This window comes from Coprinopsis cinerea (genome assembly GCF_000182895.1).
Source record: "Coprinopsis cinerea okayama7#130 chromosome 5 map unlocalized cont3.5, whole genome shotgun sequence".
Lineage (NCBI taxonomy): Eukaryota > Fungi > Basidiomycota > Agaricomycetes > Agaricales > Psathyrellaceae > Coprinopsis > Coprinopsis cinerea.
The window spans coordinates 560,868-588,069 of record NW_003307540.1 but is presented as its reverse complement, the minus strand read 5'-3'; the positions used below and the strand labels follow the sequence as shown (position 1 = coordinate 588,069).

The following is a 27,202-nucleotide window of genomic DNA, read 5'->3' as shown; positions in this document are numbered from 1 at the left end:
GTCCTTGGGTTGGCGAATTGAAAGCGGGAGTAATGTAGCAGAAGAGGTCCACAACAAGGTAAAACCATTAAAAAGAAGGGGATAGTAGTAGATCACGCACAAACGACGACGATTAGTATAGACCAGATCAGTCGTCCACACCATCTAGATTCGATTGTTCCCGCCGTGCAGCAGTAGTCCGTAGAAGCCAAGCCACGTTTTCGTACACCACAAAGGTAACGCATGTCCCGGGCAGCACACGGACGAGACTGGTTCCCAATCCGCGGTAGAACCCCTTGACGCCCTCATTCTTCCACGTTCGTTTCACAGTTGTAGGAATGTTGGGGAACTGGTCTTGCTGTAGGTTATTCTGGATCAAACGCGGCCCAATTAGCGCCGGGGATGAAACACGACATAGAGCCACGTACCTGGACACGGGATCGAACAACTTGATAGGGATAAGTTGTGGCCAGAGCAATCAATTTACTTGTTATTGACATGACTGAATACGTGAAATTAGACTGCACGGATAAGTTAGCTAGAGCACGTTCGCAAACAGAGAAGCCACACACCAGTTTCGCTGTGTTCTGATCGTAATGCATGCCCTCCCGTTCTGCTTTCCGTCGTTTACGCTCGAATGCCCATCCTTTCATTTTTTCGTACGCCATGAATTGTATGGCTCCGTTTCCAACGCCCACCAGTGCGAGCGTGGTTCCTCGGAATAGTCCAGGAACACCTTCGGTTTTGAATATCCGTGTCAATCCGTCTGTTTCCGAGTCATTAGACCAAGTACACCAGAAACAAAAGAAGATCCGCACCCCAAAGACCACGGTACGCGTCCGGGGTATCTGCTGTCGTAGCAAACATCCGTACCCTTATAAGCCAGAAGGGGTTCGTGATAACAGCCGTGACCGCGCCTACAACAGAACGAACATAGTTTAGCTTCCACCCGCGCATTGAAATCGAATTGTTGGCGTACTGGCTTGCGCTGAACATAGCAAATATTCAGGTGCCGATAGCGGCTTCATCACGTCCCCTCCCGCAGCGCGCTTTTTTAGCATCTGGTAACTACGAGAACGTGGTAAGCAAAACACATAAGACATCAAACAGAATACGGGATACGCACAAGAGGAAGTAGAGTCCCCAACTAGACGCGTTTCCAGCAATATTCGGACTAATCCCTCTATACAGCCCTTTCCAACCCTGAGACTGCTGAATCCCCTTCAACGCCAACCACATCTGCATTCCCATCCCACCGACAGGTTTCCCGGTGTTCACTTGGAACTTGATCTTCAGCAAGTCCAGTGGGTTCATCACCAGCGTCGTTACGACGCCAGCGGAGAGTCCTGCAACGGCATGGTCCTATAAATTCAGCGAAAAAGTAAGCCATTTGTCGAGATTTTGAACTTGGGTTTAAGGTATGACGCACGACGGCTGTTGAGGAGAAGAAACTAGCTGGTTGTTTCTTCAGTGGGGCGCTCATGCCTTGCCAGCAAGACGCTGGATTCCAGGTAAAGATGAATTACCTGGTAATAATAAGAATAAGAAAAGGTAGAGACTATGGAGAAGAAACAGCTTGGTCCTTCATGTCAGAGTCAGACCCCGCAAGTTTTTGTGACGCGATGGGATAATCCAGGGTAACGTGATCGGGATGATGGCGGCACAAACCCCTGTCCGAGGTCCGTCGTCCGACCGTCTCTTTCCCTCACAATCGACGGTAGGTATGGTCGTCCAGGATCCAGAAGCAACTGTTCTTCCTTGTCATTGGCAATGTCAATAGGTATAAGCATGCAGTGGTCTAATGTACAATTGGGTCAAGTTGAAAGCGAAGCAATTACAGAGGACTTTTGGTTTGGAAAAAGAGAGGCTTGGGTTCCAAGAAGGGCGGAGCATCAACATCCTCATATCGAATGCTGAGAGGTGACGTCAGAGAGGGTATTCGAAGAGGTGGAAGACGAGGAGGGTGTCGCTCTGGAACCGTTGAGCTTCATCTCGCGCCTCCTGCAGGACTGCCATGCGAACCACATCATCGACTTGAGTTGGAGCACGTCTTCTTTCCAGACCTTGCTCTTGTTCTGCTCTCGGAACTCTCGAGTCAGTTGCGCGCATCGATCAATGTTCTCCGGGCTAACGTAGTCGATGGCAATCTTGATTGAATCGGCCAAGTTAGAGACCTGACAAGACAAATGTTAAGACTCCATGCAGCGAAAGTTGTGCCAGTAACCTCACCTGGTGGGCGCATCCAGCAGGAATGAATATCGCTTCCCCAGGTCTCTGATAGATGCGGTAGCTCTTCACACCGTACTCTTTGAACAGCCGCAGCCGCAAGTCATCATCCAGATAGTATTGTTGCCCATGAATGGGGTCATAGTTGGGAGGAAGCGTGTGTGTCGTTCTGAGGAATGTCCGTATCTTGTCACTGTCGCAGGCGCGATAAATATCCCAAACGGCGCAACCCGGGGTACCATCAGGGCAGTTGGAAGCGAAGAGCATCACGTTCATAGCGTCCGCCATGTCCATATGCAACCGAGTCGAACCCTTGCCCCCGGGTCGTTGGTTGGCGGCATAAGCATTGTACATCTTAGGCCCTAGATTCAAACTTGGTGAGCACCAAGATAAGGACACTGAATCGGGATATAGTCGACGCACCGAGATCTGGAGCAATCACGTTGGCGGGGAAATGAGAGCCGATGTTGTAGACACCATCCCGACGGACGTAGTCGGGCACGGGAACAGCATTGGCAAAGTCTTCATAGAGCTTGGGGAAGGCCGTCTTGAAGTCCGCAGATGGTGGCCAATCCTATCGAGGGCGCACAGTTAGAAGGCTACTCGCCATAGAGAAAGTAGACAACTAACCTTCAACTTCCAGACCTCCGTCCGCGAGGCATAGTTTCCAAAGCTCGAGAAAAACTCTTTGATAGTTGTCCGTTTGTTGACATCCTGTTCACATTCGGTGATCAGACACTCCCGATCTCCAAACTCGCGAATGAAGTATTCCGGGGTCCACTCGAGCTTGAACTTGTTGAGGATGTTCGAGACAACGAGTGGCTCGCCATGTTCCCAGATCTTGGCGAACTTTGACGCCGAATCAACCCCCGTGACCTCCTGGTCGGTAAAACGATATGGTTCCAAGGTTGGCACCATGGCGGTAGCTTGAGTTAGGTTAGGCGGGATATACTGTGGTCCCGCGGCGCCGGTGGGAGCAAGTTGTGCAGAAAGGAACGAGGCTTTTTTCTGGTTTGCCAAATAGACTTCTGTCCACGGTCGATCTTCATTGACAGGCTCAGTTACAAGTGCAGCCGTCGGGGCACCTGAAGTCGGATCGCTGTCAACTTTCAGACTAGCTGCTGTCGGCGCCGGACCAGCAGGTGCCAACCCTGAGCTAATGCTGGATATTGGAATCGGAGCGTTTTCACGGAGAAGCAACTGCTCCATCTCGTTGATGGCTTCCTGGAGTTCTTGCAGCCAAAATCTCGACATAGGCGAGAAATGCTGGGCGTCGTGCTCGTTCCTTCTAGTGCAACATAAGAAGAATGGGTTGCTATGCGCATATTTCTCCCGTCTTCGTCGCATCTCTGCTATCTCAGCTGGGTCCGCGCCAGGTCGGTCTTCGGTGAGCTCCCTCACCAGAGCAAAGCAGTCTGAGCAGGCTTCCCGACCGCAAAGACGACACATCCAAGATGATGAGAATATTGACGTCATGCAGGTATCTGAGGAAGAATGGAACATATCCATAAGTCACACCTCCGTTCAGCGAAGATAATAAAAAAGAAAGAAGGAAAAAAAAAAGAAAAAAAAAACTTACCGCAGGTCACACGAACCTCGCTTTCTCGGGTCCTCCTGATCAAGTCAGTGGCATTGATATGCTCACGCTCTTGTTTGAGGGTAGGTAGAAGGGCGTTAGCGATCACCCTCTGTGCAAAATAATCAGCGAGGAGATATGAACCAGGTTCGATCAAGCCTTACCTTGCACCTGCTGATATGGTCCTTCCGGATAGGTACATTCCACTGTTCCGGGAAATGTAGGGCGGGAGCTTCAGCTTGATCCCCAAAGCTGCACGCAACGACGTTCTTTGACTCGTCTTTAAGGAGGTAGCGAATGCCTTGGAACCGACAGGTGTCCCCAGCCCACCGCCTTGTGCACGAGACACAGCGTGGAAAGTCCTGGTTCTTGTAGCGATTGGACATGCATCGCGCAAATTGTAGTTCGGGGAAAAGCTTTACAGCAGGCGTGAGGTAGAATCGGGCTGCAAGAAGTGAGTGAAGAAAAAAGTCCGGTCAGAAATTAATGAACGCCTAATCGACAGATGGAGCGCGATTGACTTACTGTCAGCGGTGCGCTGCTGACCCCTCTCCAGTGCAAAAGTGGGAAGAGCAAGGGCATGTGCCGAAACTGTAGATGCTGTGATTGACAGCCGTTTAGAGAGTTCCTAATGCGAAAGGGGTTGGGAATTACCGTCCTGAGAGGCAATCTGAGCTGCTTCGCTTCGCTTCTTGGAGTTGAATCCGCGCTTTGAGGGTACTAAAGGGAAAGTATGTTAGCACCGTTGGAAACAGGGTTTCGGTGGGTAGGGGCGCATAGAGAAAAGAAGCGCCGGCTAGAAGGTAGAAGGCTCATCCTCACCTGGAACTCCATCAGACCCAGACTTGGGCTTCGATTTAGCAGGACGCTTTGCCTTTGGTGCTGCTGCGTCCGCTTCGTTCTCAGGCAGCTGACGTTTCGAAGAGGGTTTCTCTTGTTGGGATTGTGCCTGGGAAGACGGCTGCGGGTGGCTGATATGGTGGCTAGAGCTATGCGAAATGTACCCCCCTGTTGGTGGGTATGGAGGGTGCGATGCGTGATGAGACTGATGCAATGGCTGAGAGTGCCCACCTGTGGGCTGGGGTGCAGGCATCAGCTCTCGAGCGGCTAAGCGAACAGAGACCCGTTCAGATGTTTGCCATGCTTGAGATAGAAGTTGTCAGCACTTCCCCAGGAGGTGTAGCAGGAAAAAACCCTACCTGAGACCGAGTAGTCGGTAGGTTTGTAGCTGCTCATGTCTTTGCGTTTTTGGTTAGAATTGGTGTTAGATTTAGTCAGACGAGCGTCTGCACTGGGAGCGACATCAGACTGACTTTGCGTCTGGAACCCGTCTTGTAAAGCTGAGAAAAAATCGCTTAGAACACGCGAGCCTGCTCACGAGCGAATGCCTTACCCCCGCGATTTTCAGGATAGGCGCGTCCGGTATGGGGAGCGTCGTAAGAGATCCCTCCCATGGGTTCTGGCGAACCTTGCCACTGTTGTGACTGTTGGGGCACAGTTTCAAGCCTGGCTGGGGCGCGATCGATCTGGGGCCTGACCATTCTCGAATCATGACTATTAGTTCCCATGTGCCCGGGTGGGACAATGTCTGAAGAGTGACTCGAACGACGGTGATGGCCCGCTTGAACCTGCTCAGCCTCTTTTCTTCTGCTTGCTTCTTCCAACCCCCAGTTGGCTGCCCTTAAGCCATAGGTCGAAGGTGTATTGGTATACTGGGCCCCGGTGTAGTTCAATACTTGGTGGCCATGAGGTGGGACCGAGTTGGTGCTAACAGTCGGATAGTGGGCTGGAGGATATATTGACGCCTCTGGATTGAGCAGGCTATTTATTGAGGTCTTCTTGTCGTGTTGAAGCGAGTTCATCGCTATCAACGACGTCGAGCAAGCAGCGAGGTGAAATTGAGCGGGACGGCGTGGACAAAGGAATGACGGGGGATATGGTTTGCTGTTGACCAGGCGAAGGTTGGCTCGGTGGCCATTTGCGGGCCATGACGAGCGTATGGTAGGTCCTTTAGTCGTGGGAACGCGGCGCCTATCAGGCACGTGGCCCTGGGTCCAAGGCAATTAATATTGTCCGGCCCCAGCCCACCAGTTTTCTTCCTCCCTTCAACAATCCACTTGCCCAAAATTCCCCACAGGGTCCGCTACAATTTTTTTTTTTAGGAATATCAGACTCCGCGCTAGACTACATCGACGGCTCTGTCTCACTTCTGCCAACACTCACTCCTCGCGCCGTTCCCCGCAACATGAGGCGCCATGCTTTCTGGATCCTCACCAACCTGCCGGATTCTCAATAACGCCTTATTTCCTACCTCTGTGTTGTAAAGGCTCGTCTTGGCTGGGGGAAATACGTCTTGTGACCATCCTCCGATCTCCATCGTATTTCTGCCGCCCGGGGCCATCCCGCGACAACGTAAATTCGCCTTGCGGCACGGGCTTTCTGTTCATTTGGTTACAATCTGGGGGATATCTTGATCCGTTGGAACCATATCTCGCGGCCATCTCCCGTAAGTATTGCAGCAACGTTTCGCGGAGTCGTAGGCCTCTCGCAAATCCTCTCCCGCTTAACCCTCCGATTTAGGAACAACCATAGACGTCAGCGGCGTGCGACGACAATCGCTGTTATCTGATATTCTGATGACGACCTTCGAAGCAGGCTCCCACTTATTATGCTCACTCTTTTTGAAATCCCGTGAGGCACGCAAAATCCCGGTCGGGGTTGAGGTATTCGCTCTTCCTCTTCGAACAGAACACCAGCGCCATCCTTTTCATTTCGGGTTGCCTTCCCTACTCTGTGCCACACCAGGCCCGCATTCCCAAATTCAAACGGCGCCCACCGTGGCTTTGCTACCATGAATTTTCTTCTCCCTCCTTTCAATGAAACATATTCGGGGCCAATTCGGAGTTAACCAACCCTCGCTGCGTTTTCCCTGTGTGTCTGATCGACTTCCAAAACTCTCGAATGCTTGTTCTTCTCTCTGACCGATCTCATGCCGGCAACCAAAATAGCCAACCTCCAAATTTCGAACTCAGAGGCGTTTCAGGGTGGGCGTTTTATGTATGTAAAACCTCCTTCCCTTCTGGCTTGCTATTCAATGCGCTAAATTAGAGTCAGCGGAGACCTTGGGGCCTCATGACTTGGTGTAGAGAGAAAACGGAGCAACGTCACACGACTCTGATTGAAGCCTAGACCCAACCGCGTTGGAACATCGACTCGGTGTCCCATAACCAAACCGGTTTAGCCTGAATTAGGGCCAGCAGCCTTTGCCGAGAAAGATTAGCGTCTTCAGGACAAGAATAGTTTGAATAGCCGTCCCACGGAAACGGCGCCAACCCCGCCGCCTGGCGGATTCCTGGAGATATCCGAACCTCGAGGTGCGGAGACTTTTCTTTACACGCCGAAATGCAGCTTCAAGTTGTACCTATCGATTTCCCATTAACATAATTTCCGATATCTTTCCCGAAGCTCGGATCTAGCCCTCTCCATGTTCCTATTCGAATCCGCACTTATCGTCTCACTGCTAGCCGTTTAAACAGTCCGACGATCTAACCGGCTGACCAGGTCCGCGACGCATGTTGCAGCAGAGTCATGAAGTCGTTTCGAATTGAATTCGAAGGGCACGGGAGCTTGGGCCTTCGTATAGATAGGGATCCAGAGTAGGCAGCTGGTAAGCGGTCTTTTGAATACACCCTTTCCCCCTGTCGATCGGACTAATGTAAACAAGAGCAACACAGGGTAGCGATCCCTTTTCACCGCCCTGAAAACCTTCGAGCACGTGTCGACGTCGTAAAAGCATACCCTGCAGGGTTGGAAAGAAGGGAACTAGAGTCATGGAACTTGAAACAGGTACGCGCCTCGAGGCAACTGAACATGATGTCATGACAAACTCTAAATAAGCGCCCGTTCACAGCTACCCCAAGGTCACTGCTTCAGGGCTCAGGACTCGGTTTGTTCGCAATTGTGCTTACGGGGTATTACACCTAAGCACAACATCGCCCATTGAAAGAGCGTACGAAAGTAAAGAGACTATATCATGCTCGACCAGGGGCCAAGAACGACCATACGGGCGGCTAATTTTGGTGACGACAGGCTGTCGGGAATACCCGACATTCGTTGTCGTCCCCTGGGAAGGTACATCACCGATATGATCTTCGCATTCAACCACTGAGAACGTCATTGCGCCTTCCCAGAATACACCTATTCTTCACCCCACCTGAATGTCTACTTGTACGTTACACTCCGCAAGGTCTAGAAGCACGTATGACAAGGATGTTGAACTCGAAGAAGGTCGACACCACCGGCTATTATCCCACGTCGCCTATTGACAACTCTTCTCAAGCCACTCCATCGCCTCTTTGAACTCCGGCCAATCGTTTATAAAGTCTTCCCACCACTGGTCCATTTTGAATGAGCCCGAACCTGCCACTGTATGTTCGGATTGGAGCTCTGCAGTGGGATTTTCGGGAGAAGGGTTTCTGCTGAAGTCGCCGTCAGAGACTTTAATGGTACTACTGGCTTCGTCGTCGGTTTCGTCCTCCGCTTGTGTTAGGAGCTCTTCCACTATCTCAGGGCTTGTTCGCATGGGTGTGACATTGGTTAGGCTGTCGACTTCGACCGTCCTTTGGATGACATCGATATTTCTGATAATGGGAGCGTCATCAGCTGCGGCGACTTCCAGACTTCGCTGTGGTGCCGTGGGTGGGTCAATAGTACGTCCTTCCGAGTCAGTCTCCCTTCGCTTGGCTCCCTCCTTCACGGAATCTCTGGTGCTGCTTGCATCGTTGCCAGGCTTTCCCGTAGAGGTCTCCTTACCCCTGTCAAAAATGCCGACAGAAGCCTCACATAGTTCTCGTTTCTCTGATCCTTCAGAATCCGTCGTATCCCTGGTGGTAGTCTCCCCTGTGGCATGAGGCGGAGTCGTGCTTTTCTCGGATTCCCCTGTGGCACCAACGCGCTGGGGTGTCCGGATGGCTTGGGCATGTCAGCTCTACTCCTGGACTCCTGAGCCAAAGGACAGTTCACTGTCGGCAGTTTGCGTTCACGCTGCGCCGCCCTCCCATCTTCATGATCAGGGTCGTCGGAAGAGTTGCCCTTTGGTGATTTCTCCTTGCTGGACGACTGAGGTAGCGCGTTTACTCGACTTTCCCCATCTCCGAGTGAGGGTCGAAGGCGTTTGGATCGACGTAAGGGGGTATGTTCGAGGTGGTAACGTTTGCGCCTCTTGGGTGTATTCGTATCTCCGAAAAGGGGCTTGGGTGACTCAGAACTGTCTGCGACCATTGCGAAGATAAAGCTTCTCGTTCTAGTCCCGGGTCGCGTTTCTTGACTTGACGTGATTGGGGATTGGGGATGGGACCTCGATGGCAGAACAAGTGTAATCGTCACGCCCGTCGTCGAAAGAGTCAGAAAGAACCCTTGGTTGTTCAGACGTGTTGCTGAAAGAGTGTCTTTATCCTGGTTCATATTCTGCCACTGTGGCTCCAGTGTACAAAGGCTCGAGCCTGAGTGTCTGCGGTTTGCGCCAGTTATGTAGATGCCACATTCCCGCTATTATGAGGTGTCTGTTTTCAGCCTAAGGGGCCAAGGCTCCGTAAAAAGGTTTTCAGTCAAGTGGCTACATTTCGCCATTTGGGGCGTAATTTCGCTACAAGTATACAGCGTTCAGTAGTAGGGCTCGCGCTGTTGTGTCAGTCAAGCGTAACTTGCAAATAGTTACAAGTGTTGCACAATTTCCACGAAAACTTCTATGCTCAGTAGTGCACTGGGAGAAACTGGTATCCATGACCCAGAATGAGAATTACTGGGCAGTAGGTGACAGACACATGCTTTGCCTTAGGGATGTCGGAAGGCATTGAACGTAAGCAATGAGATCTGAGAGCCCCAGCGATATTTAAGTTGTGGCATGATTTGGATACAGGGTATCGCCTCAAGAGAGGACCTTGAGTACTCCATGGAATCCGAGGGTTGTAAAGCTGAGACTCCATGCTCATTGCCGCCTTTTTAAGACGCGAACCCTGCATGGCTTTCGCCTGGTGCGTTGAATAGGGGCTCTACATCACTGAAAAGGCAATGATGTTTACCCGCCACCATCAGTCTGCCCACGAATGGCCTGCCAGATTTAGGTTATCCAACGGCAGGTCTCGGGACATTCATTGATTCAAACGGTTATGAAAGTTATCTCGCCTTGCCCTTCCCCTCAAATTTTCCCACTTTTTATCGGTCTCTGCCCAATTTCTCTCGCAGGAGAAAGCTCGCTCGAAACAGAGCGCCGCTGTCCATGCACGGGGACTGCAACAGAACAACCGGTGCCTGCTCATTTGTCGACCATGTTCTGGCTTCGAATAAATAGCTGGCCCCGCCGACTCATGGTCCTTCGTAAAGAGCTGGTTCAGTTCACAAAGACTCCTCGGCGACAGGAAGACAACATGCCCAAGAAAATCTCGACACTATCTCAGTCAGCCCCGACATGCCGGCTTCACCAGCCATGGTCATCTTCGACCACAAGCGCCTCTGCATGAACCACCCGCAGGCAAAGGACCCCGTTTCCCCACATTGGACCTGAAATTTTCGAGTTTGTTGTCAATTGTGCAACTCGTCGCCCATCCCGCTGTCGGCTCCACGCTGGCGACTCGAGCGATTTACTGGTTGCAGCTCGGTTTACATTGGCCTGGTTCGCGGTTGATACTAGTCGGTTCTGCTGTTCACGGTTCGACTCGTTGCTACGTTTGGGCAATGGAGGCGGTAAGAACACACATGTCCATCGTCGTCCGTCATCAATGTGTGGGCGATGCATCGAGAAGGGCCTCAACGATACGATGGTGCGCAATCGCGTTGCGCTCGAAATCCTCGCACCGGGAAAGGACGGCAATACCTTTGGACCCTACATCTTATGGCTGAAAACAGCATCCACTTCTGAACCTTCTAAGGCGGATTTAGGGCACTGATTGTATTCACGCCGAACGCCTTCCAATTGCTGGAGACTTACCCCAGCCAATGTCTTAAACTGAATGGCATTGGGTGACCTGGCCTTTACCGGCGGCGCCCCGGTGGCTCTCCCGACTGTAAAACTGGAATCACCATCGACATCGTCGTCTTTATATCGTGTGGCAATGGGGGCAGGATCGAGGGTGTCACATTCGAACTTGTACTATCGCGCGACATTCCGAGCACTTGGTCAGACTGATCTGGTTGACGATGGCAAGGTGCAGAGTACGCTGGCGTAGGGCGGAGGTTACTTCCTTATCTGGGTTTTTAACCTTAATACCCCCGCGTCGCTCAGTGACCACTAGCCACTGGTGACCTACCAAACACGGTGATGCCAAGAATTCCTTCTCTGTCCTCTATCCACGACCATCTTGACGATTATCCAAACTCCTTTCCTCACTTTCCTCCATTATTCTTCTCTTTGAGTGAGACCGAACACACCGCTCAATTGCTGAACCCATTCCACTGTAATTCATTGCGCCAAACGCGAAATCCAACCGTTTTGTCCCCGAAACTGTCATTTCCCTCTTCCTCTTCGGCGTTGTTCAATTTCTCTTATCGCTTCCTCCCATTTTACACTCGCCACTAATCTACGCCGCATCCACGCTCTACTTGTTCTTTGTCGTCGAAAGCGCAATGTCGTTGCCGTTAAAAAACAGTAAGGCGCACCTTAATGCATTTCAATTTTCCTCATCTGCTCACGCGTTCCAGGCAATGCACAATCGACTTCCAGCGGTACAGCTGGAACCGAACTCGTCACCCACCCTGGCCGGCGACCTGTACTACAACTCCAATTTACCACCACTGAAGATTACGCCAAACATGGAGAGGATGTGAAGCAGTGGGAAGAGACGATGCGGAGGTGGAAGCTCCAGGAGGAGGCGAGGAAGCAAAGAGAAAACGTGCCTCCTCGTCCTTCCAAAAGGCGACGGCTGTCAGCCCCCGCCCCCGCGCGTGTCCGAGTTCGAGCTCGAGCGAACCTGACTTCTGGTATTCCGACCACAACCACTCTGGCTCAACCTGCTGTGACCCGCACTCCCCAATCCTGTCAGCCTGTGGCTTTCCCCGTCGCTGCTCCCCGACCCACTGGAGATGATACTCAAAGCGCGACCACCGCCGGCGCCGTCGGCTCGTCTCCCAGACCCGCACCGGCCAGAGGAGACACTCATACGCCTGTTACCCTCCAAGCTGCAGAATCCATCGCGCCTCCCGTTCCCAATTCGCCCACCCCAGTTGCAACCCCGACCCCCCGGCCTGCGACACCTGCTGAGGTTGCGGCTTCACTCATCGACACCACGACTGACATTCCCAACTTCGACTTGCCCGAGTGGTTGCGATACTTGGCCACGCCCAGGCCATCCTCCCCTGCTCCATACGCCACTGTTAATCCGATGGCCTTTGCTGTCTTTTCGCCCGCCCCTCAGCGCCAAGATGCTCGCGACACTTGCAAGAAGCGTACCAGAACTACACGTAACGCCAATGCCGCGACTATTATCCCCATCGCTACGCCATACAATTACAACAAGTTTGAAGTCCCAGTCCAGGTCGTGGACAACGTCGAGGACTCTTCCCCAATCGCCATCCCCGACTTCCTTCCCGATGCCACCTCTTCATTTTTGACTGGACCCTCGGCGTTCAACCTGACTGACGAAATGCCACAACTCGCCTTCGAGGACACGAACTCTGACCTTGGAGAGGCAGTGTCCTTGGGCATCGATTTGTTCGAATACCTGGCTGATGAAATGTCACAACTCGCGGTCGAGGACACGAGCCCTGACCTTGGGGAGGCAGAGTTCATTGACAGCTTCCTCGCCTCCTTTCTCAATTTCTAAAGGTTTCGGGTCGGAGATCGACGACATCCCGACTGCACCAGGGAACACTTTACGCCATGCTGGCCGTGGCCAATCCTCACGTTCCCTTTTCACAGAAGGCTCGACGACGCTGACGACGAATTATCATGATGACCAACCACTACCACGACATATATCATGGACTCGACATATCCACATCATTCGTTACCCCAAGCCATCCCCATACCCGACTTGCTGTCACATTCGTTTTCCCTCGCATTCATTATCGTTCAAGCTTTCATGTTATCGGACTTTTGTCTCCTAACGAGACTCACACACTCGCATTGCTTTGATATGGCTCTTTTCGATCCATCAGTACTCACACCAAGTTTCATACTTTTGCATATCCTTATTGCTTCGTTTTATCTGGTTTTCATATCGTTTTTCGGACTCTTCCAAGTTTTCTCGCATTCGTTGTTTTGGTTACTGTATGTTCTCGCATCTCCTCACGCAGCCAGACTCTGACCGAGTCGTCCTACTGTAGCACTTAACCTAGTTTCAAAGGATTCGCATTTCCAATTTACTGTATCACATTCCTTCATTCGTAGTCTCCTATCTCTCTGTTACTCTCTACCTACACGATCTCTTTTATCTCTACTCGCAGAAACGACTAAATACACATATCGTATCGCTATCATCTTCCTTCTTCGTTACTTACGACTCGGACACTCAACCCTTCGAGCTTCGGCTCTTTTCCCCTCCTTTGCGTTTCACTTTTCCTTACTTGTACTCGGAACCTCGGATACACACCAGTCTAACCCCACTCGTTTTTCGTACCCGTTTACCTCCGTTTATTTCCCAACGCCACCTGTAACCCTCTGTAACCCTGTAGCCATTCTGTAGCAGATTGCCCCTGTATCATGTTCTTGTAACCTCAATCTGTACTCATAACTATTCCAACCTCTCGCGTGAATCTGAGCGAGCGATCAAGGTCATCGATCTCATCCGGCCTCTCAAGGCGTAATCATGGGCCAGCATAAAACAGTAATTGGGCCCTCCCAAAAATACTGCACCGTCAGTATCAGAATCCAGCCGCCCAAGCCACCGATCCCAACTCAAAAGCAAGGTCTTCTGGGCACCCAGTCTCGGGCAAGCTTGCATATCGATTCGTATGTGCATACAGAAAGAGTGATGTAGAGGGGGTCGTGGCATAGACATAGCATCCCGCATGGCATTCCGCCACAGCCGAAACAAAGCACCAACGATGGGATAACGCGATGGACGCCGTTTTGCATTCGGTTCGTGTACGACAAAAATTACACCTTGAAACCACGAGACTTTCGGCGACCACGAGCACGCTCGAACTAGAGAAAAGGGCGAGATATGAGTGAATAATCCCCTGAGAGCGATCGTGGGCGAATCTTACCTTGCGGCCCTTGGAGATGGTGTAGGGCTTCTTGTTCTTGTGGGGGCCTGGAGAAACCCGATAAGCGAGCGATTGGAGCCATAAGCACAAGAAAACACACCCATGCCGAAGTGCTTGTAGACTTCCCGGGCAGTCTTGACTCCTCGGAGCAAGACGGTGTTGGAACCAGTAGGTGCTCTCAAGGCGAGCTGGTCGAGGGTGATTGCCTCACCACCGGCGTTGATGATGCGCTCCTTGGCCGCACGGGTGAATCGGAGAGCAGCAACCGAGAGTTTGGGAACCTCCGTCAGCCGAGAGTCATCAGTCACAGTTCCAACCTGAACGATGACTTTTGAGTCACGATCGGGGGTGTTGGTGGTTTCCTTGACGATACGGGAGAGGGAGAGGGGTGGGCGGTTGTTCTTGGACAGGAAAAGGCGGCGGAGGACGACCTGACAAAGTAGAACACCAATTTCGTAAACCAAACTGAATCGCTATTTCCGAGTCTTTTCTGAGCGAACCTTGTTGAATTTGGAGTCGGTGCGGCGGGCGAGGAATCGGTAAAGCTACAGAAATTCGTTCAGCATGATTTTGGGTCGAAAAATGCAGTTGCGATTTGCGCACCTTCACGAGGAGAAGTAGATATGGGTCCTCGCTCTTGGGGGCAGAACGCTGGCCCTTTTTGACGTGGTGCCTCTTGATGTCGATACCCTACGCACCCAGAACGTCAGAAAACATGGTTTCGCCATCGAGCGCAACGACGAGCTCACCATCTTGGATGCTTGCCGGGATTGTGGTGTGCTGCGCGTGATGATACGAAAGTGAGGCTTGATGACGGCTGATCAAACTGTACAGTCGTTGATCGCCGGACGGCAACGATTTGTCACGTGGGGTCATTTCGATCTCCGCTTGAACCGGTCGGATTTGAACCAGTCCTAGTAGCCCCTCTCCTCCCCTGTTTCGCGCAGAAATTGTTCCGAATCATCCCAAATGAATGTTCTGTACTTCCGTAAAGTTATATCCACATTTTACCTGACAAAAAGCGAGGATGGGGGATGGGCTGCCGCCCCCCAAGTACATCAACCTCGCGCGAGCAAAACAAGGGCAAACAGCTTCTTAACCTGAACCACCATGGTGAGTAAGCGCTGCTGGCAAGGCAAAATCGAGGACTTTGCACTAATTGGCGCGTTTCATGGCTTCAGTACGCAGAAAACAACGGTAGCCAGACTGTCGACCCCTACTCTGACGCCTACACGGCGCCGGCTCCTCCTGCGCCCCCCTCTGAGGAGCCTGCTCCACGAGGCAGGTCTCGCTCCCGCAGCCCACCCCGCAGCCCGTCTGGCACCAATGGCAGGGATAAGGACAGCGGTCGCGACAGAGACCGTGACAGGGACCGCGACCGTGACCGTGACCGCGACTACCGCAGCCCTCCTCCTTACCGTCGACGGTCCCCGCCTCCCAAGAGGACCCCAGTCGTGAGTCCATTCATAAATTTTTAAGGCTGTATGCTGATTCTTTCTCAGGCCCCCAACCCCTCCAACGTTCTTGGCGTCTTTGGTCTCAGCATTCGAACCCGGGAACGCGACTTGGACGACGAGTTCAGCAGGTTCGGTCGCGTCGAAAACGTTACCATCGTCTATGATCAAAGGGTCGGTGCAGTTGTTTCGCTTGACAAGACCGGAACTAACCCTAGTCAGCAGTCCGACAGGTCGCGTGGGTTTGGTTTCATCCGCATGTCCAGCGTTGAGGAAGCCACTCGCTGCATTCAAGAGCTGAATGGTATCGTAAGTACCACCTTTCCCGTCGTCAAGTGCTCGACGTTGACAGGTTTCATAGGAACTCAATGGTCGCCGCATTCGTGTCGACTATTCCGTTACTGATCGCCCCCATGCTCCCACCCCTGGCGAGTACATGGGCCATCGTCGTCAGCGCGACTCTTACAGGAGCGATCGTCATGATCGCGACTACCGCGACAGGGACCGTCGTGACAGGGATCGTGATCCTTATGGCCGCGACCGTGACTGGCGCGATAGGCGCAGCCCCCCTCCTCGCCGCTACTCTCCCGACCGTGATCGTGACCGTCGCCGCAGGAGCTACTCCAGGAGCCCCCCACCCCGCAGCCCCCCTCCCCGTAGCCGTGACTATGATGCCCCGGCCTCTACCAATGGCAACGGCGACTCTTCCTCGCGTTGGTAAGGGACAGTTCGAGGCCTTATCTTTCTTTGCCATCTTATGTGCTCTCCTATCTTCTGACGCTTTATTACTTTATGCTCTCCATACTGGTATCCCCGCGTCGCTTTATCTTCGAGGACGGAATGACTCAAACCCATGTGTCAAGCCCAGTCATCAGAAGCTCAAAGCTGATTGGCCACTTTATGAACCTCAAGTTCTACTTCAAAACCTTAATACGTCTACCAAACTGGACCATCCCGTTTCAAGTAGCCACAAAATATTCCCAAGTTGTCAAGTTTCTTCCAAGTCCTGTGCCAGTGCTCTCTAGACATTCAGAACCCTTCGCTATTCAAAATAATTGTTGCAACTGTTCAAGCGCAAGATCGTCCAACTTACAAAGGGCAAGTCCGCGAAAGTTCAAAAGCACATTCAAGCCTATGGCGCTTATCGATTCGGTGCGTGGCCTTCTGGAACCAGGAGGTGTGGAAGTTCGACTTGCAAATCGGGTCAGCACCATCAAGTTTGGACACTTCCCTCGGCCACGCCTTGTTGTTTGGCCGCGCCCTTATCGCTGGAGTAATGAAGGCTGGACCCTGACAATCACACGATGAAGCCTACCAGTTGCCGTACTCCCCAGCCAGAAACCGTCATCGTTGTTACCTGCCACCGTTTGCACAGTCTTGAGATCGTTTTGGAGTTTTTAAGGCGGAATCTATCAGGTGCGTGCTCTTCGATGCCGTAGCCCGTCCCAATGTACACTACATCTCTGTGCTTCAATATACCATTTGTTGCACCACTGTATGCCGCTACCTGCATGAGCTCCGACATTGTCATACATACATAGTCCATGGTATGCGAACTTTTGAGCTTTGAACGGAGTCACTACTGGAGTTGGTTGCCCGTAAGCTTGGCGCAGCCATGTCAGTTCCCACGATATCCCAACTCCCGTTTAGGCAATCAAACCGCTGCCAATTTTGTTCCCTTCGACGAGCACCAGATTTTTGTTCTACGATTGTGAACGCCCATCATGCCTCGTATTCGGAAAAGTGCGGTTATGAAGTCTTGGCTCTATGTAAATAACGCTTAACCGACTCTTTTCTTCTACAGAGACATCGAAACGGGTGTCGCTCAAGCACCGGGCAAGCATCCAGAAGAAGGTCAAGGAGACTCGGAGGAAGAGGGCCAGGGACGCGAAGAAGAATCCCCAATGGAAGTCTAGTGCGTGATTAATTCTCTTATGTATCGGCATTGATCTCTAATTGGTCGCTTAGAGCATCCCAAGGATCCCGGTATTCCCAATGAGTTCCCCTACAAGGACGAGATCTTGGCCGAAGTTCAAGCACAACGACGAGCTGTCAGTGAACTGGAACTGTTCTCGTTGATTATCGCTTTTAACGCCTATTATGTCGTGTACAGGCAGCCGAAGAAAAGGAACGCAAAAAGGCCGAAAAAGCTGCTGCTCGCGCGGAGGCAAAATCTGCGCGTGCAGACGAGGATGTTTCCATGGATGAAGACGAGGACGAACTCCCCGCCGGCAAGAATAAACTCGACGTTGGAGCTGAGGCTATTGCTGGTCTGGCTGCCCAGGCTGTTAAAGGGCAGTTGAAGGAGGTAGAGGACGAGGATATCGAAGTCGAGGAGAGCGATGGGGAAGAGGTCCCGATTCTCATCAATCGCGACCTCCCAACGTTCGAGTCGGTGCTAGAAGCAGCAGATGCGATTGTGGAAGTTGTGGATGCTCGGGACCCACTTGAAACGCGGAGCCAGTTCTTGGAGGAATACGCGGCGGAGAAAAACAAAAAGTTGCTGTTGGTGCTGAGCAAGATTGGTACGTGTATTGCTATGCTCGATCCTGTGTTCTTTTTGTTTGGTTTTACTAACCTTCTCCTATCACAAATTCTAGATACTTGCCCGAGAGAATCAGTTTCGGGCTGGTTGTCGCATCTTCGATCCCAGCATGAAGCGGCGTTCCCATTCCGAGCTTGCTCGGCTTTCATCCCTTCAAACCCTGCTGAGGCTCCGTCCCAGCCAATACCACCTAAAGGAAAAGGGAAATCGACGGTTCCGTTGAGCGACGCTTTGGGTGTAGACTCAATTCTCGCTTGCCTCGGCCAGTGGGCACAACAAAAGAAAGACACGAAATCTGATTCAGAGGCGCCCTATACCATTGCTGTGGCGGGGATCACCAACGTAAGTTTCTCTTTCTTTTTCTTCATTCTTCTTCGTGAGCTAATCCTCATTATAATGGCTTGGATAGGTTGGAAAGAGTTCGTTCATCAATTCCCTATTGAAACAGTCGGCGTTGCCTGTCTATACCCAGGCGAGCGCATCAAGAGGGCCCACAACGACTGAGCTGCCCCAAGAGGTGACACTTGAATCCAATGGCCAGTCCCTACGGATAATCGATACTCCTGGTGTTTCGTTCATTTATGAGACGGATGATGGCCTCAGCGGTTCCCTAGCGAGGGGCCGCGACATCTTGTTGCGAAGCAGGGGAAGGATCGACAGGCTCAAGGACCCCTCTCCGCCGCGTACGCACCCGTCCTTTTGTCTGTTCGGATTCCTGTCCTGAAAATAACTCTCATTTTTCATTTAGTGGACCACATTACTCCAAGGTGCAATCACGAAGACCTGATGTTGCTGTACAATCTCCCGGCGTTTGCCAAGGGCGACCAGACGGCCTTCCTATCGGGCGTTGCGAGAGCCCATCAGCTTGTTAAGAAGGTTAGTGAGTTCTCAAACGCTCCGCTGTCCCAACAGAAGCTGACATTCATCTCTCCTTGCTCTTATTTTACTGTTCGTTTTGCAATGCCGCTCTCCGTTTACCACATACTCTCAGAGAGGAGATCTAGACTTGGCAGGTGCTGCGCGGACAGTGCTTCGCGATTGGAGCACTGGTAAATTCGCTCGATATGCTCTTCCGCCACCGCCTTCAGCTTCGAAGGATCCCGCCGCCGCCAGCGAGTCCGGACAGGACGCGTCAACGACAGAGTGGCTCCGAAAACTTTACGCGAATGATGAGGGTGTTTTGCAGACATTAGCTCCAAGGAAAGAGCTGCGGAAGAGGGTTGGGTTGGTTAGGCTTTCGAGTGGGAGTGTTGATGCTCGGAAGATAGAATTGAGCGAGACGTGGGCTGCTCTGGAAGAAAGTGACAGTGAGAGTGAAGGAGAGGAGGATGTGGATATGTCCATGGAGGTGGACGACGATGATGAAGATGAGAGCGGAGAGGAGGATGACGAGGAGGAAGGTTTTGATGAAGACGAGGAGGAATCTGGCGAGGAAGAGGAGGAAGAGGAGGAAGAGCCGGTTGTTTCGAGCAAGCGGAAGCGGAAGGCTGGTTCCAAAACCAGTGCGCCTCCGGCGAAAAAGGTCGCGTTTGCACCCACCACGACGACAAGACCATCCAAGTCTCAGCCTAGTTCCAAGGAGAAGACCTTGACCAGCGTTCTGAAGAAATCTTCGGTCGCCTCGACAACGACAGCGACAAAGGCCTCCAGCGCTGCAAAGCCTAAAGGTAACAAGGCCGAGGCACACAAAAAGGTCGCCAACAAGGCGGCTTCTGCAAAATTGAAGGACAACCAATCCGGAGATAGTTACGACTTTTCCAAGTTCTTCAAATGAAACAAGCTCGACGCTCGAGACGCCCACTGACACGAATTTATTTTATGACACTGTTGTTGTATACATTCGTGTACGTTACAGTGAAGGGGTTTCATACACACGAATTTGATTGTTTTCTGGGATTTTATGTACTCTGCGTCTGTTTGACGCGCTCTGTTGTGTCGTTTGACGCGCAACATCGGGATCTTAGTGTCTTGAGGTGGCTTTGCCTGCTGTCATCGTTTGTATCTGCTTTGAGTCCTTGTGGGTCGCGTAAGGTACAACTTGAGGAACGAAATCAAACCCGGGGCCCATCTCCGACGATACAGCGGTTGGTTGGAACCTGTTGGAACAACTGCGGTGCTATGCCCAAAGTACTTCGCCACGACTACCACATCAACACCCTTTGGCCTCGTGTCCTGCTTCTTTCTTCTTCCTTTCCACAAAGATAGGCAATGTCACCTGCTGTTCGGGTCTCTCTCCCAACAATTCGTGGGCGAGGTACAGCGGGCGCCTGGGAGTGCCCACAGTGACCCACTGTAACTGTGACACATACAATTGGATGAGACCTGCTGTACCAGGAATAGCACAGATTTGGGCGCTCAAACGTTAACTGGCGACATACGATCTGTCAAGTTACCAATTCCAAAATGCGAAGTATCCGGAGTTCAAGAAGCTTGGGCTTGAACACAAGGTATCTACGCTTCGTGTTCTTCACGAAGCCCATAACCGGGATTTGTGGAAAGCCCTCACCTTCCCAGTATGTATTGTTCTGCTCACCGAACCTGGGGGTTCTCTCGTCATAGGATCCACTGGCCATTGTTTCATGCGCAACAGTGACGCAGGTGCGTGGGATATACTAATTGCTTCGACGTATATATTGAGGCGTTAACAGGGGGACCATCGCGACTATGCCAACCTAAATTAGATCTCTTCAGTCAGATTTCTCCTTGGTAATATCGGCGTTTCAAGATCCCTCGATTACGGGATTCAGCCCCTTTTCAGACGAGAGTCAGCGAAACAGGACATCATCATCTTGGCCTGCACTTAAAAGGGACGCGAAGACTTGAGGCACTTTCTCGCTCATCCACCACCCCACACTATCCCAATGCCTACCACACCAACCACCTCATTTGAGACGGTCACCCCGGCTCGAAAGCACGTCCTACGAACTTGGTCGACGACGACGTTGATGACGCTCTGTGACGTGAGTACGCTTGCTCATGGTCGGGCAGAATTAGACTGACGCTCGATGTAGCGACCTCCATCTCTGTTCGACACGCTCCCTATCGAGCTCCACGCCGAGATATTCGCCTATTGCTTGCCCGCCTTTCCTCAGATTGGCAATGGCGAGTCCCCAATGCATATCGCCCAAGTCTGCCGAGCGTGGCGGGCACTGGCTCACTCCACGCCCAGGCTCTGGTCCTCGTTCGAAATCGAGGTCGAGGATTCGAGCTCGGATGACCTCGCAGTGGCGGATTCACCTCACAGCCTGCGTGCTCTCAGCACCGTCAAAGTCTGGCTAGAAAGGTCCAAGAACCAGCCACTATCAGTTCGCCTGATCCACATACCCACCGGCCGCATTCCCAATCAACTCTCTGCCCAGATCCTCGCCATGTTCGTCCTACAAGCTCGCCGTTGGCGCCACATTGAAATCATCGTGCCGAGCACGAGTCTCGCAGCGGTCCAGCATATCCTCCCCGACGATTTCCCCATTCTCAAGTCCTTAACCCTGCACATGAAGGGTGTTTGGAATTCTCCGACATTTGACATTCAAGCGCTGAAAGTACCATGGAGTCAGCTCACGGAGCTTGATCTAAGATTGGATCACAAACACCTACTCGATCTCGACGAGTTGGCCGATCTTCTCTGCAATGCCACGAGCATGACTGCCTGTCGAGTTAATGCCAACTGCCGGTTAATGCCGCTGGAGTCGACTCAGCGTGAACGATTGGTGCTTCCATCACTCAAGTCCCTTCACCTCATCCTCCAGGGAGATGGTAATGGCCTAGCCTCAGCGCAGCAGCTACCGACATCACACCTCCCTCCAGAATCCTCATTGACTTCCTTTCTCGGCCTCTTCGCGGCCTGTAGCCTAACTCGTCTCGGTCTCAACTGGCTCGTTGACGGAGAGAGGACAGAACAATGGTCTTCAGTGCAAGCAGCGTTTATGGCATCTGTAAAGGATCTATCTCCATCCCTCCGTTCCCTGGAAATCACTTACCTTCCCCTCGGAGAAGGCGGACTCATCCAAACGTTAACGCAGCTTCCTCAACTCGAGGCACTGGATTTGCGTTTCTCACTTGCGGATCAAGTGCACGATCCCATTTCCGATAGGATGTTGCAGGCGATGACCTTACCTGGCTCTGGGCCCCAGACTCAAGGCGTTGGTAGTGGGTCAAAGAGCTCTACCGTATCTCCTCGTGCATCCGCGCCCCCGGAACCAGTTACACTCTTACCCAACCTCCGACGCCTCCATTTGCAATGCACAGGGGCCCGTTGTACGCAGGCGGTTCTCCTGAACTTCATCAAATCCCGGGGCAGCGCGTCGGCTTCTTCGAAGTCGAAGCATGCAGCGCTTGGACGCTTCCGGTTCTATTCCATGCAACAAGTGATCGACGGGGCTCGTCAGCGAACCGGGGAATGGCTGAAGAGTGGTATGGATTTGGATATTGATAGTGTGGTCCTGCTGTAGAGTTTCCGACCGGTGCGGACAGACCCTAGAGCTTACAGACTCGCAGCATACTTGCACAGCCCACAGTGTATAGTAGTAATCGCACGGACTGCAATCAGGTATACTTCATAGACGAGGATTATACTTACAACTATAATCGGACATAATATGTACACCGCCTTCGTTTGTCCATAGGATCGGGAAATTGAAGCCATCGTTGTCAATAGATCTCTGAAGAAGTGCTGCTCCTCCATCGGCCACGGTTGCACAGGAAGGACGAGAAGAACATATCTATTCCTTTGGTGCCGAGACAGCTGCCACTAGTGCATCACCATAGCCCTTTCGCAAATGTGCGTTGATGTCACTGTCCTGTTTTGTAGTCCAAGTATACGCTTCCAATAGGAGGGTATCGGTGAGAGGAATGAAGTGAGAAGCGAGTATTAGGATGATGTTTGAAACTCTGGCGATTGCTTCCCGAGTAGCGGTATCGATTTCCTAGTGACCCGTTCGGTTAACTCTCATACACGAGGAAAGGTTCGAGAAAGCTCACATCGTTTTGATTGGAATAGACGGCCTCGGCGTCGAAGCCTAGTTCTCCCTCCTGTTCGCTCTCTTTAATGTGTTTACTAACCCAGATGTATCCATTCAGTCCGAGGATGATGTCCACATTGCAGGGCAGTGTGAGGAAGTGGGATTTCAGACGACGGATTAGCACCGAGGGCACGCAGACAAGCTGGCCGTTCCGCAGCTATAGAAGTGATGAGGAGGCATAGTATGGGGTGAAGAATGGAAGTAACGGGCATACCTTTCCGTACTTCAGGGATCGAGTATGCAAGGACATGGCTCCATCTGCAAAGAAGGACTGGACCTCGGCTACCAGTAGATCGCCTTCTTCGAAAAAGGTTCGCATTTGGAGTTCGTCACTTTCTAACTTCCGGCGCTGCGAAGTGGAGTTGTAGACGAGTCTAGAATGATAAGAAAAGGCGAGCCAAGTACCTGTACACCTCCTGGTAGGTTAACTGAGGACAGCATCAAGACGGCGTCTTGCCTCGAATTAGCGTCGACCTTCCATCTTCGAGGCTGCACCTCGGTTATACGTCCGACGACGAGATCACCGACTTCAGGGTTGTATCTTGGAGGCTTCATTTATTTGTTTTTCCAAGTTTCGAGCGGGCAAGGGGGATAAACTCACCTGCAATTTGCTGGTCTAACCGTAACGAGACGGTTCACGCGTTCAATGGTTCCTGTCACTGAAGCAATGACTTCTTCATTTTCGACGTATGTTCCATGACCTCTATATCACAGAATCAGAGTCGGCTGTGCCTGCAGTGGTCGTGTTTGGCTGACCTCATGTATTCATGAGAAGAGGTGAGGGTTTCGCCTGGGCAGGTCAATTTGGACAAGGCAAGTCCGTCTTCATCGAGATCCATCTTATCATTGTCCTCATCGTCCTGATATGACCGTGTCGTTCGATAAGCGTCGTCTAAGCGTTCAGGAAACGAGACAAATGAAATCATGGTGGTGGTCTTGGTGAAAGAAGGGTCAAATCAACGGCGGCGGTAGGCGCGGCGCTGAAATCTTTTGTCGGCCCGGCCTCTTTTCCTCCTCCCACCACCATCAACCTTCCAGTAGCGCCCAAAAATGCCTCGAGAAAACAGAAAAAGAGGGAAGAAACACAAAAAGCCGAAGGAAGAAGAGAGCTTTGGTCAACAAGCGCATCAGGAGCAGCAATACTTCGAGCCTGAACAACCTGTTGAAAACGGAGAGCCGTCTTGGATTCGACCTGCACCCAGGGATCAGGACGACTTCAACCCCGAGGCGCCATTTGGATATGTCGACCAAGATGTCAAGGCATACTTTAGGACAGTCGACGTACAGATACGAGATTGGCAAGAAAATGCAGTTGATGATGGGAACGAGGACAACGATCCGAATGAAGGTGCGTCGAGGTTAACAACAAATACGAACCTCGTTGACGTTGTTTTCTTTGCAGAGAAACGTCTTTTCTTTGTAGCAGCTCTCAATGAGATGCGTGAAAAAGAGAAACAACTTGCAACGGATCCAGACTGTTCTGTGATTCTTGAGCGTATGGCTCACTCTATGGACGATTTTGTTCGACGCGTTTTCGTGGATAGTTTGGCCGGTTCGTGAGTTATTCCCACTCTTATTCACTCTACAGAGGTTTAATAAGTATTCAGATTCGAAATCTTGGCCAAGCACCGGTTTGCTTCTCATGTCGTGCAAACTTTGTTCGTGATTGCGAGGGAGACTATTGCTCGAGAGGTCAGCGAGTTATCGGCCACCAGGCCTCCGTTTGTGCTTACCTTCATCCCCTGTAGACTCGAGGATTCTTTCCCAAAATGGAGGGACAGGAAGACAGCGGTGAATTGCGAACCTTGACCCAATTGACTCTCGATATCTGCGAGGTTCGTCCTTCCTCATCACCACCAGGAATGTCTTTTCACATAGAATGCAGGAGTTGCTTCCAAATCTTTCCTCCCTGGTCCTTGATCCTTTTGCTTCTCACGTTCTCCGAGCGCTGTTTTTGCTCCTTTCTCCCAATACCGCAGCGGAAGAGGACAACATCCTTCGTTCCAAAAAGAGTTCGGCATGGAAGGCGAAGCAAGGTTCGATGAAGTCATTGTTCGCGGACAACAAGGGAAAGCAGAAGGAAGACACCAGGAGAAGCGTCCCGGCAGAATTCACAAACATGTCGCGTCGGTTCATCCAAGAGTTGAGAACTAACCTGAGCGGGAACGAAGTGAGAGCCATGGCTGCCAGCAAGGTTGCAAGTCCGACCCTGAAAGTGAGCATCTATCAGCATTTGTACGACGTGACACGTACTGAAAATGTTTCCTCCTTAGGTCCTGTTGGGCGTGGAGGCAGAACTGGGTTTGTCAGATGAGCCTGAATCCCTTTTGGATCATGTTACAATGGGCGTCATCAGCCATACCCGTAAGTGCTCTCTGCATGTGCCATTTCTGACGATCTCATTTTACGTCTAAATGCAGATTCCGGCTCTACGACTCTTCCTGAAGCATCGGATTTCGTCGGCACATTGCTCAGAGATCCTGCATCCTCTCATCTGCTCGAAGCCATCGTTTCGCGATGTCCTGAATCTTCGTTCGGGACCCTATGGCAACTATATTTCAAGGGCACGCTGGCTCGATTAGCAGCTCATCCTGTCGCCAACTTTGTCGTTGCCAAAGCGATAGAGCGTGCCTCCGTCGAACAATTACAAGATATCGCGTCTGAATTAGAGGGAACATGGAACAAAAATATCCGTGAGTCGAGTAGGTTTCTCTAATTGACACGTTCTGACCGCCTTCGAAGGCACATCAAGAACAGGAGTCTTGCGAGCTTTCATTGAACGCTCCGCTGTCCTCAATGCCATGGAAAAAGAAACCAAGCAAGCCGTTCAAAGTGCCTTTGGAGTCGAGTCGGCAGACGCGAATCTGATCCACTGCATTCTGACGGTGCTAACACTTGAGGATTACAAAGCTTACAAGGCAGAGGCGACCTCAAAACCTAAAGCCCAGCGCGACGGTAACCAGAGACACAGGAGGGGCAACCAGCAAGATTCCGACCCTCTGGCATTCAAAACTCAAGGCTCAATACTGCTGCAAGCATTGCTTAAGCTTCCAGAACCTCAGATCAACTTTGTCTTAGAGGCGTGAGTCTCTTCGTCTCATCCATTCGATTAACATCTAACGCGATGATTTCCAGATTGCAGCAGGTTCCCGTAGAAGACAAAATTAAGATTTGCCACGACCCCTCTGCATCCCGCGTGTATGACGCCTTCCTGGAAAACGCCAACATTCCATCCAAAGCCAAACGGCAATGGATCATGGAGCTCATTGGCCACTACCACGAACTCGTGGACGACAGGATCGGAAGCCGTGTTGCCGACCGCTGCTGGGCTTTCTGTGACACATATCTGAAGGTAAGTCAAGCTCAGACGTCTGGTTCATGGGCTGTGGCTCACCAAATGAACAGGAAAAGATCGCTCGGTCGCTCTTCAAATACGAGTCACAACTGGCTGGCTCGTTCTATGGAAAGTTCTTTGTCAGGAACCTCAACCTCCACCTCCTCCAGCGTCGACCGGAAGAATGGAGAAATATGCAATCGCAGAAGAAGATCCAGGCTGAGCAAGCTCAAGCGCGAAACCAACGTTCTTCCAAACCTGCTCCAGCAGCCGTCAACGGGACACCGGGTGCGGAATCGGATGCCACCGCCCCAGCCAAGCCAGCCAAACGGAAACGAGCGAAAGCCGACAACGAGATTGAAGAACTATTCGATGCGACTTTGGGTCGGAAGATCAAGAAAGCGGCTTTGGGCGACGGGATTGGTGCGACCTCAGAGAACAAGGAGACACCGAAACCGGAGAAGGCGAAGAAGAAGGATAAGTCCTCGGGTGAAGACCCGTCCTTGGCTGCTGTGTTTGGTGCGATTAAGGCTGCGCCAAAACACGATGACAGCAATCCGAAGAAAAAGAAGAAAAAGCGCACGTAATCGTTGGTTGAGGTGATCCTAACGCTGCTCGATTTTCCGTGTAAAAGTAATGTAAAACCTTCTATTCAAAGCACGTTCACTACTTCTGTGGCCGGTCTAGCAACGGGGATCGCAGGCTGAGAATGTTGGAATAGCGTTGCGGCTCTCTGCCAGAAGATAAGCAGGGCCACCAGTTTTCAGTGTGGAATTGGGCAATACCTGCAAAGTACTCACCGTGCCTTTCGTAACGACCAATCGAAGCACTCACTTCGGAATCGCGACCCCCGCTTTCCGCGGACTGCTG

At 51.8% G+C, this 27,202-nt stretch overlaps 11 protein-coding genes across 11 annotated transcripts; 5 read left to right on the top strand and 6 right to left on the bottom strand.

Annotated features, from left to right (window-relative positions):
* Positions 1 to 127: 127 nt before the first annotated feature.
* Positions 128 to 1,462, bottom strand: CC1G_08207 (mitochondrial FAD carrier protein; the record flags this gene model as incomplete). Its single annotated transcript, XM_001839288.1, has 7 exons — positions 128 to 349; positions 408 to 500; positions 552 to 745; positions 798 to 896; positions 959 to 1,047; positions 1,106 to 1,341; positions 1,409 to 1,462. The coding sequence occupies 7 exons, from the start codon at positions 1,460 to 1,462 to the stop codon at positions 128 to 130; spliced, it is 987 nt and encodes a 328-aa protein (XP_001839340.1).
* Positions 1,463 to 1,880: 418 nt separating this feature from the next.
* Positions 1,881 to 5,643, bottom strand: CC1G_08208 (Jmjd1a protein; the record flags this gene model as incomplete). Its single annotated transcript, XM_001839289.2, has 11 exons — positions 1,881 to 2,153; positions 2,209 to 2,567; positions 2,629 to 2,779; positions 2,836 to 3,689; positions 3,785 to 3,893; positions 3,946 to 4,226; positions 4,307 to 4,372; positions 4,436 to 4,501; positions 4,604 to 4,924; positions 4,981 to 5,121; positions 5,175 to 5,643. The coding sequence occupies 11 exons, from the start codon at positions 5,641 to 5,643 to the stop codon at positions 1,881 to 1,883; spliced, it is 3,090 nt and encodes a 1,029-aa protein (XP_001839341.2).
* Positions 5,644 to 8,099: 2,456 nt separating this feature from the next.
* Positions 8,100 to 9,061, bottom strand: CC1G_08209 (hypothetical protein; the record flags this gene model as incomplete). The annotated part of the gene is made up of 2 exons (XM_001839290.1): positions 8,100 to 8,735; positions 8,804 to 9,061. The coding sequence occupies 2 exons, from the start codon at positions 9,059 to 9,061 to the stop codon at positions 8,100 to 8,102; spliced, it is 894 nt and encodes a 297-aa protein (XP_001839342.1).
* A 2,340-nt stretch (positions 9,062 to 11,401) lies between these two features.
* CC1G_08210 (hypothetical protein) lies at positions 11,402 to 12,597 on the top strand (the record flags this gene model as incomplete). The annotated part of the gene is made up of 2 exons (XM_001839291.2): positions 11,402 to 11,423; positions 11,477 to 12,597. 2 exons carry the CDS (start codon positions 11,402 to 11,404, stop codon positions 12,595 to 12,597), a joined length of 1,143 nt encoding a protein of 380 aa, XP_001839343.2.
* Positions 12,598 to 13,687: 1,090 nt separating this feature from the next.
* CC1G_08211 (60S ribosomal protein L18) lies at positions 13,688 to 14,743 on the bottom strand. Its single transcript, XM_001839292.2, has 6 exons — positions 14,731 to 14,743; positions 14,585 to 14,671; positions 14,482 to 14,526; positions 14,082 to 14,412; positions 13,982 to 14,028; positions 13,688 to 13,919 (listed from the first exon to the last, which is right to left on the bottom strand). Exons 1-6 carry the CDS (start codon positions 14,731 to 14,733, stop codon positions 13,872 to 13,874), a joined length of 561 nt encoding a protein of 186 aa, XP_001839344.1. The 5' UTR covers positions 14,734 to 14,743; the 3' UTR covers positions 13,688 to 13,871.
* Positions 14,744 to 15,091: 348 nt separating this feature from the next.
* On the top strand, positions 15,092 to 16,156 carry CC1G_08212 (transformer-2-beta; the record flags this gene model as incomplete). Its single annotated transcript, XM_001839293.2, has 4 exons — positions 15,092 to 15,094; positions 15,163 to 15,435; positions 15,484 to 15,744; positions 15,797 to 16,156. 4 exons carry the CDS (start codon positions 15,092 to 15,094, stop codon positions 16,154 to 16,156), a joined length of 897 nt encoding a protein of 298 aa, XP_001839345.2.
* A 1,003-nt stretch (positions 16,157 to 17,159) lies between these two features.
* CC1G_08213 (GTP-binding protein) lies at positions 17,160 to 19,754 on the top strand (the record flags this gene model as incomplete). The annotated part of the gene is made up of 8 exons (XM_001839294.2): positions 17,160 to 17,178; positions 17,240 to 17,350; positions 17,404 to 17,486; positions 17,549 to 17,960; positions 18,036 to 18,322; positions 18,390 to 18,663; positions 18,729 to 18,856; positions 18,972 to 19,754. 8 exons carry the CDS (start codon positions 17,160 to 17,162, stop codon positions 19,752 to 19,754), a joined length of 2,097 nt encoding a protein of 698 aa, XP_001839346.2.
* Positions 19,755 to 20,129: 375 nt separating this feature from the next.
* CC1G_08214 (hypothetical protein) lies at positions 20,130 to 20,553 on the bottom strand (the record flags this gene model as incomplete). Its single annotated transcript, XM_001839295.2, has 2 exons — positions 20,130 to 20,270; positions 20,374 to 20,553. The coding sequence occupies 2 exons, from the start codon at positions 20,551 to 20,553 to the stop codon at positions 20,130 to 20,132; spliced, it is 321 nt and encodes a 106-aa protein (XP_001839347.2).
* Positions 20,554 to 20,841: 288 nt separating this feature from the next.
* Positions 20,842 to 22,428, top strand: CC1G_08215 (hypothetical protein; the record flags this gene model as incomplete). The annotated part of the gene is made up of 2 exons (XM_001839296.1): positions 20,842 to 20,940; positions 20,992 to 22,428. The coding sequence occupies 2 exons, from the start codon at positions 20,842 to 20,844 to the stop codon at positions 22,426 to 22,428; spliced, it is 1,536 nt and encodes a 511-aa protein (XP_001839348.1).
* Positions 22,429 to 22,698: 270 nt separating this feature from the next.
* Positions 22,699 to 23,924, bottom strand: CC1G_08216 (exosome complex exonuclease rrp4; the record flags this gene model as incomplete). The annotated part of the gene is made up of 6 exons (XM_001839297.1): positions 22,699 to 22,902; positions 22,958 to 23,155; positions 23,213 to 23,347; positions 23,404 to 23,539; positions 23,600 to 23,701; positions 23,755 to 23,924. 6 exons carry the CDS (start codon positions 23,922 to 23,924, stop codon positions 22,699 to 22,701), a joined length of 945 nt encoding a protein of 314 aa, XP_001839349.1.
* Positions 23,925 to 24,048: 124 nt separating this feature from the next.
* CC1G_08217 (hypothetical protein) lies at positions 24,049 to 26,919 on the top strand (the record flags this gene model as incomplete). Its single annotated transcript, XM_001839298.1, has 10 exons — positions 24,049 to 24,346; positions 24,401 to 24,554; positions 24,606 to 24,690; positions 24,747 to 24,833; positions 24,884 to 25,213; positions 25,272 to 25,362; positions 25,419 to 25,691; positions 25,741 to 26,080; positions 26,134 to 26,350; positions 26,404 to 26,919. The coding sequence occupies 10 exons, from the start codon at positions 24,049 to 24,051 to the stop codon at positions 26,917 to 26,919; spliced, it is 2,391 nt and encodes a 796-aa protein (XP_001839350.1).
* Between the last annotated feature and the right edge of the window lie 283 nt (positions 26,920 to 27,202).

Coding starts and splice junctions, on each gene's coding strand:
- CC1G_08211 (XM_001839292.2), bottom strand. Junction 14,527..14,584: donor ATCTACTTCTCCTCGTGAAG/GTGCGCAAATCG, acceptor GAATTTCTGTAG/CTTTACCGATTCCTCGCCCG. Junction 14,029..14,081: donor CTACAAGCACTTCGGCATGG/GTGTGTTTTCTT, acceptor GGGTTTCTCCAG/GCCCCCACAAGAACAAGAAG.